This window comes from Anoplopoma fimbria, chromosome 6 (assembly GCF_027596085.1).
Source record: "Anoplopoma fimbria isolate UVic2021 breed Golden Eagle Sablefish chromosome 6, Afim_UVic_2022, whole genome shotgun sequence".
Classification (NCBI taxonomy): Eukaryota; Metazoa; Chordata; class Actinopteri; order Perciformes; family Anoplopomatidae; genus Anoplopoma; species Anoplopoma fimbria.
In genome coordinates this window covers 6718809-6727426 of record NC_072454.1, presented here as the reverse complement: position 1 = coordinate 6727426, position 8618 = coordinate 6718809, and the positions used below count along the sequence as shown (strand labels likewise).

The window sequence follows — 8618 nt, the reverse complement described above, 5'->3', positions numbered from 1 at the left end:
GAGTTTTGGCTGCAGATTATTGTCTGTGCACCAGGTAACTTGTTGATTGACCCGTTAACAGCAGAGAGTTTGATTGTTATTGGAGATGGAACCTACTATGGTTGTGTCGTCTGCATACATAGAGATGTTAAAAAATCTGTGGTGGGATTTGAGTTGATTAATGTAGTGATTAGAGCCAAGGAGAGAGCATGCAGCCCCTAGAATAGGTATAACTTCATGGTATTCATGATATGGGCATAGGTGTTAGCTGGATCCAGATCTGGCGGTGTGTGGTTAGGGGCGTGGTTCTAACTGCATCATCAATGGCTTAATGTGCAAACTGGTAAAGGTCCATTAGGGGGGTAGAGCAGGTTTTTAGGTCTGCAAGTGGATGTGCTCAAATGAGAGAGATGTTTGGTGTAATTGGTCTAAAGCGAAATAGTGGAGATTCCTCAAACCTCCCATTAAGTGGTTAAGGCTATCACTGCTGTCTGAATTTATAAAGTTATTATCTACTACACTAGAAATGTGATTTTTGTGTATGCATTGATGATGTCATTTCAAATAACCTGACATGACATAAATCAGTCCAACAATATAAATGTAAAAGTAATATTTTGAAATACCTGTAAAAAAAAATTAGCAAGAATTATAAATATGATGCTCGAACGTATGACATTTAAAACGTATAAACATCTCCTTGTCCTTGTTGAAAGCAAGATACGACAAACACGTAAACGACAACTGTTTTTTGTTTTTCATCTTCTAATTTACTCTTTACATCAACTGTACAGCAGCTACATCTGATACACTCAGTGAATGCATAAACAGGACAAATATATACAGACTCCTTAAAGCAGAGAAAGTGCTATCTCCTTCCACGAATCCATCCGTACATAAGAATTCACAGCGTGTCTATTAGGCTTCAAGACCCAGACAGAAACAGTCCTAAAATTAGACCAATAATAATAATAATAATAACTTTACTCTATATATATACTGCTCTAAACAATGAAAGATGTCTATGTACTAGCAGTGAAATAAAGTTTTTTGAACAGTCCTTTACATTACAGGTTAGTCTATCTATTCATAATTACAGCAAATATTGTTACAGATAGAGTAAAAGCACAACAGAAACGTATATCTGCATTTTAAATACAGCTTATTCATGATGCTACTTCATTTGATACACACATAATAGCACTGTTAAGGATATACAGTATATAACATTCATGTTCTAAAAACAGAACAGTTTGAATGTATTTTACCTTGAAGCTTGGGTAGTTCCTGGTTGTGGGATTTACGTGTTAAAATTAAGTGCAAGTTCCATCAGTAAAAGTGTTTTAGCGGTGGAGATCATTGCAAAAGAAATCATGGCACAGATAACTGGACATGAGTGCAGTTTCTGCTGTGTCCAGCAGGTTCTAATGAGAACTGTCACATTTAGATTGAATGAAGAACATTTGTCTTTTTGTTTCTCTGCATTTTCATGGAGCTGGCAGGCATCAAGTGCCTTGCTCACAGGCAGTTCAGAAAGGCAAGCCCAGGATATAATATGTAAATGGAAACAACTGAAGGATTGAAGAACAAAGGAATACAATGGTTTAAAACTCTGTAAATTGTGTTGATTGTGCACAGTTATTAGTAAGATCCCCTCTTCTCTGTCCCTGGACTGAAATAATTTGACCAACTGCATTTTGTCAGTTTTGAAAAAGTTTGTTGTGAATCCTAGAAAATTGTTGTGAATGCAAGTAAAGTCAAAAACGTTTATCATAAGTGTGCATCCCAACAAAATGTTTGTCCCTGGACTTGGTCAGAGCCAAGAAACTGGAGGTAAGATGGATTTGTGGAAAGACTTTTTGGAAAGTCCCGTGGAAATGAAAGGTGGCCTGAATTGCACCATCAGGTCCGGCGAGGTGCTTGTGCCTCCTTTCCTAGACTTGGAGAGTTTTTTCCAAAAGCAGACTGAAGGTTAAGATGCCTCTTGGGTGAGTTTTTCGGAAAGTCTATCAGAGTTTAATGTTATCTAAAGCGGGTAGTTGTAAGTGAAATTCACATGCAGCCCGTTGACCGGATGCACTATCGGCACCGTCTGCATCTTGGGAAAGTTCTCCGTGGCCAGAGTCCATTTGCAAGTCCCGATCAGCTCCACTGCCAGAGTCTTTAGGATCACCTTTGCCAGTTCTTTCCCTACGCAGCTCCGCACGCCACCGCCGAACGGCACGTAGCTGAACCGAGCCGACCGACTCTCCTCCCGGTCTGGGCCAAACCGGTCTGGGTCAAACAGTTCCGGGCTCTGGAAGACCGCTGCGGTCTCATGAGTGTCCCGGATGCTGTACATTACACTCCAGCCTTTGGGGATCTGGTAACCCTGTGATATTAGGAAAGAAAAAAAGTCAGTTTGGTGCATTTTTTATTATTTCAAATTTGCACAAACTTTTACTCTTTAGAAAGTCTTCAATAAAATAATAATTAATTAATTGATAACACAGGACTGCAGCACACACAAAGATCAGATGTGTGTAGACTTTTTGTACAGGTAAGTTTAGTGGAAAATATGTTTACTCTAAGAGCCATTTGTTGTTAAACTTTTATTTTTGACAGAAGTTTAAAAGCTAGGTGAATTTTATGACTTCCAAAACATTTTCTCTCATTTGGTTTTTGACTTAAAGTATTAATTCATTCATTCCATTAATCCAGACCCTCTTTATAACCTAAACCTAATTATTTCTGAGTTTGGATTCCCATGTCTACTCCTTAACAAGATGTACTTGAATGAACAGGCATAATAACATTCTCAATACTGCAATTACTTCTCAGCTATAGTGGTTTATACCCTGAGAAAGAGGTGCATAAATGGCGTTGTGCACTACCATAGTATCTGGGGAATTCGTTTTAAACTTCAGTTGTCCTTTTGCAATATACGCAGCAAATTGGGGGCACACTGAGGGCACGTAAGAGGCAAGTATGGCTGAGAGACATGAGAGGCACTTTCTCAGCAATGGCCACACAACTCTGTATGTGAATGTGTCTGTCCGTTGAAGTGCAGCAAGAAATGGACAAAGACCGAATTCCATTGAATCCAAATGTAGTTTTTCCAATTTCTCACCAATCGACTAAATTTAGCTGGTAATAAACCAGCTTTAACTCACTCACAAACAGCTGATTCTCCACAAGGAGAAGCTGCGCTGTTACTGTCAGACCAATTGTACTCGACAGCCTATAGGAAAGTACTAGTAGCTGCACTAAGCTGCTAGGGATACATCTGTACTGTGAAGCAATGTTGGTCTAGTGGCCAAAAACACATTTTTCCCCTGAAAAAAAATTGGCGAGAGAAGTAGCTATAAAACGGTGACCAAATCTTTCTGGGTGTCTCAAACCCCACGAAATCCAAATTTGATCCATTCGGTCCAATAAAATTAAAACAATGTCTAGAAGAGCTGCAATTAAATTATTTCATCCAAATCATCTCCGTCTCTGAGGTAAATGCTGGCTCGCCCTGAGCTTGCACAGCTGTAAAGGCCCAAACATGAAGAAATGTGAGGAAGCCTGCTGTGGGGGCTTTTTTAGCTCATGCGCCCAGTGAGCAACTTTCATAGGAAAGAATAGGGCGCCATCCTTGATTGGGTATCCAGTTCTTTTTCATGCATCCATTTGCATCACCAGTTTAGACTTGCAGCTGTGAACATGTAGAAGCCCCTAAAGGCCAAAAGTTAACACGGTATAAACGGTTCAGGAAAATTTGGATGGCTACATGTTGTCACAATGCCCTAACAATGCCTTTTGCCATCTCCAAGAGAAAGGGCTGCAAGTCGTTGCATTTGGATGTGGGTCTTTCATATTTTCTTCTATGATGTTACGTTGCTTTGTCTTCAAAACAATGAATGTTTTGTGCTGATTTATGTATTCTTACTTTGAGTTTAGAAGATGGTCTCTGTAGTATACCTAATTTCTCCTCTATTGTGGCTCTAGACAGAAGCATAGATTTTGATTCCTTTTGTATCTTGTGAAAATATATTACATCCTCTGCCTATTAATCCCATTTGACAGAAAACCCACCCAGACCAACCGCCTACACATGAATGGTATATTCCTGCCAGAGACTTGAACTTACGTCTAATTCAAACGTCTGCAGGGCTGTCCGGTAACCACCAGAGACCGGCGGCAGGAAGCGTAGAACCTCTTTGACAACACAGTCAACGTAGCGAAGCTGGCTCAGCTTGTCTAGGCTCAGATACGGAATATGAGACTGTGACTGTGGAAAACCATCCCTGTGATTCTGGTGATTCTGACAACCTCCGTTCAGCAGGCAACTTGTCTCTGTGTCTGCAGCATCCTCCTCTTTCTCCATGGTGACACCAGATGGGCTGTGACTGCTGTGGGATTCGTAGCCAAGGCCCTCGGCCTCCAGCTCGATTCTGGCCCTCTCCACCACTGCTGGATGGCGGAGAAACTGCAGAATTAGAGATGTGGAGGCGCTTGCTGTGGTGGAGTGAGCGGCGAAGATCAACTCTACTGCTGTTTCCTACGAAGAGGGAAGTGGATGGTTGGAATGATATAATTTCATCTAAATTTACAAGTTAAGATAAATGTACTTGTAGTTCACATTCAGGATTAGTTGCAATCAAAAGATCATACCACAAAAAATACTGGAGATTCTGGACACTTGTATTGTTGCAAAACCATTTTTTGTTATAAGAAACTCATGACCCATTAAAGTAACCAATGAACCCTCTTTTGTCTATATAGTATAGACCTTTAAAGACTTCTCTAGTGTGTATACATGGGATCAGGCTAAACAATTTCAGCCCAATAATCACCTGATCTGACAGACTTGTGTGTTGGGAACAAAAACGTACTGTATTGCAAGCATTGGGCATGGTGTTATTTTTCGTGTCATTGGTTTTGGTAAGCAATAGTGGCCTTTTTGTATGTCCTCTCTTGTCTGGTTTGGTACCTTGAGCTCCTGGATGCTGAGCTGCTGGCCGTGCTCCTTGGAACTGGACAGTATGTAGTCAAAGGCGTCGTGATATTCTTCCTCCGCCTGCTGCCGCTCCATCTTTTCCTCAATGATTTTCTCCATGTTGGCATGCAGGATTTCTCTGGCTTTTATCCCCTGGACAGAAAATAACCCCAAAAAAGCATTATTAGATAATCATGTTTTGTAGAAACATTTCATTGGCAGAGAGCATTACCCAACATCACTTTGATTTCTCTCCATACTAGTTTTCTAATAACCTCTAAAGAAAGTTCACAAGCCTCAACCTCTGTCCCAATGGTCTTTTTCTCGAAATGAAAAGACAGCTTTTTCTTCCATCCATGTTTTTGTTAATGGATTCCAAAAAAGCCCCAAATTAAGTTATTTTAAGCTGTACAAAGTCACATTGTGCGAACCCGTCTTCCTTTTTCGGGAAAATATTCACATAAATAATTTCATTTTAGAGTTAATAATGCGTTTGAGGTCAGGGTAAGGTTAAGGCAGTTTCATATTGTTTGTGATACTGGTTCTTGCATGTAGAAACAGATAGATTGGTAAATCAGTGGTTCTAAAGATGAATAAACCGGAGTTGGTTTCTTCATGCTCTCTCACCTTGCGTAGCCCACTGAGCGGAGCGTCTATGGGCAGCGAGAAGAGGTTGTTCATCAGCTGCTCGAAGATCTGGGCCAAATAGACGATCCGCTCCTCCTCCATCTGCAGACCCAGCAGGACCCTGACTGCGATACGGAACGTCAAGGACTTGGCTGCACTGTAAACGTCGATGGCGCCCGGCTCCGAGCACCACTTGGCTATTTCACACTTGACGACGTCCTGCAGCCGAGGCAGGTAGGACTCCAGAGCCCCCCGGCTAAACACTTTAGCCAGGATCTTGAAAGGGTCGAGGAAACAAAGGAGAGAGGTGTCATAAAACGTTATAACCTTCTACACGACAGTCAACACCTTTCAGTAAACATCAGTAAAGAGGAGGACAGGGTGGGGTAGGTTAGGACTGGATAGAAGTAAGTGAAAGATGGAGAAGATATAGGAGAGATGACAGGACAGGGTTTAGGGTATACGATAGGATATTAGAGTAGGACAGAATTTAAGCACTGGATAGGTTTGGATAAGATGGAAGAAAAGACATTATACTAATTAGCCGATATTCATCTTGATAATTGGACCATACCCTTAAGGTTATATAAAGGTCAGTGGTTATACAAATCTCCCCCTTCTTACCTTTCTGTTCCTCTTGTGCAGGTCTCCGATGGAGTTGACCAGGGTGTTGGGTCCCAGGATGATGCGGGTGCTCTGGGGCCACTGGGTGCACACCAGACTGTGCTCGCCCAGCAGGATCTTGCGGATGTTTTCCGCGCCCGTCACCCGGATGACGGGCTTCCCGAGGAGGTGGGTCTTAAACACGTTGCCATGACGCTCTCTGCGCGAGATGTGGAAGTTGGAACCCTGAAGTATGAGGATTGAATTTGAATTACAAGTTTGTCAGATTTTAGGCAACAACTCGGTGACATCTATGCAAACATTATTGGAAAAGACCAATACAGGCACAGAAGTGTGTTTCCTGCTTGGTTTTGGTCCAGTTTGTTTGCTGGTCAGCAGGATATCGCAAATATTAGTTGGTAGTTTTCATTGACATTTGCTGAAAGGTCTCCCCATTGTCCAAGAAAGGATTGGTTATTGTTGTTTTATTTGTTTGTTTTTGGTGCAAATCTAGTTTTTTTAAGAAATTCTTCACATTGAAGGGCAGTTTTTGTTTCCACATGAACTACTAGTTTCAAGTTGCTTATTGTTATCATATGCACAACAATCAGAAGCAGTAGTTGGCAAAGAGAATCTCCCTCCAATAACGCTTATTGAGTATGAATACAAAAAACACAAAAATATCTAGTATATCATAATGACCAGGGTTGATTAATGTTTAGATAATGTCCACATACTTTGGTTATTGGCTCTCTTTTTTATGTTTTCTTCAACTTTTCGCCCCCTGTGATTTTGCAATTACAATCTCATTTAGAGATTTCAAACAAAAGCCCAGCTGAAATGGGATATTTAAAGTGTCAATAATTAAAAAAGAAGGTGGAAAAAAAACAGAGGCAGGAGAAATAAAAACAAAAGAAACAGCCACATCACGTGTGCTATAACTAGACGCCCGTGGAATAATTTGAGGGACAGAAAGATGAGGGGATGAGAGTGCATTCCTCACTGTGGAAGAGACAGAAAGAACGACAGAGAGAAAGAGGGAGGGAAGGAAAGAGAGGAGGAAGATTTGAACAGAAAACGTCTGTTTTTTTCCTCCGCAAATAGGAATTACGCACCGAGCATCAAGTCCGCACATGTTGCATTAACAACACAACTCAGCCTGCAAGAATCTGCGGAGCTTTTCAAAGGTTCCCAGATACATCATCAATAATGCGATGGAAAATGAACCCAACATGGGATATGAATCCATAAGTGATGGACTATAAATAAAGAACTCCACACACAGACGCACAGGAACCTAACCTATATTTTGGAAAGCTTGTAAAAAAAAAAAAAAAAAAAACAGCAGCCCAACTCTCACCTGGAACAGCCAGTGGAAAGTCTCTCCGACCAGCGGCCAGCCCATGGAGCCCCTCGGCAGCGGCAGGTTGCTCTCCTTGTCCCGGGTCAGGCTCCAGCGGAGGCTCCACAGCTGTCGGGTCAGAGCCAGCAGCAAGAGTGCGGACAGGACCGAGGTGAGTGCGGTGGCCAGAGCCGACAGCACCCCAAACTGGGCCATGGATAACATCTCCTGGCTGGTCCGCTTCCCAGCATCCACCTGTGTCCGTGCGTAAAGGCGCGTCTGCGGCGGTGCGTAAATCTGCTCCTCCGTCCAGCTTCTCCTCACTCTTTTTTTTGTTACTTCTTCTCCTCTGTAAACTCTGTCCAAAATACAAAAAAATGTGTGTTAGCCTAGTATGAGTGGGTTTTTACCTCAGCTCCACCAGACAAAGCAGAGAGAAAGAGGGGCAGTGTGAATCTAAACTCTCTCTGAACTCATCTCTGGAGACAGCCAATGGCCGAGAGCCCTTATAAGCTGTTATTACAGCTAGTTTGAGGATAATAATAACTGTAATCATACAAGCTGGACTTCTGCCTCCCGATTCAATCAGAAATGTGCAGTGATGGTGCACTGGGTTGATGTGTGGCCACTGGGACGAATCTATTATAATGCCCCAAATCAGAATAAGTCAAAGATTTTTGATGAAAAGAAACAAGAATTTCTCTCTTTTATCATGTAATTATTTATGAAAGAGATCTCTCGCCTCCAAATATAATAAATAAAAACAGTAATCTGACCTGATGGATGCGCCTGACCAGGCTCATAGTTTACTCTGGATGAAATATATGAGAAACTCCCCGTCATTCCGCTGCGGCTGCTCCTTCAAAATGAGGAGTAGATGTCAACTATTCCAAATAGTTTTACAGGTTTACATGCGCCGGCTTGTCTATTAGGTTATGCGGCTTTATAGGTACAGTTCAGGGGGCTCAGCCACCCCCCGGGCGGCCCGAGGTTTATGGAGCAATGGCAATAAATCAGGTTGTTTTTTTTAAGAAAAAAGCAGAAGAAGAAAGGGGATTTGAATACAGTAGGCTACAGTATGAAGCGGATTAACAGGCCTGGTGA

The 8618-nt window shown here is 42.0% G+C and overlaps 1 protein-coding gene across 1 annotated transcript; it reads right to left on the bottom strand.

The window, feature by feature from the left end:
• Nucleotides 1–2005: 2005 nt before the first annotated feature.
• LOC129092473 (cytochrome P450 26B1) lies at nucleotides 2006–7739 on the bottom strand. Its single transcript, XM_054600439.1, has 6 exons — nucleotides 7533–7739; nucleotides 6194–6418; nucleotides 5570–5845; nucleotides 4937–5095; nucleotides 4094–4504; nucleotides 2006–2350 (listed from the first exon to the last, which is right to left on the bottom strand). Exons 1-6 carry the CDS (start codon nucleotides 7737–7739, stop codon nucleotides 2006–2008), a joined length of 1623 nt encoding a protein of 540 aa, XP_054456414.1.
• Nucleotides 7740–8618: the final 879 nt, after the last annotated feature.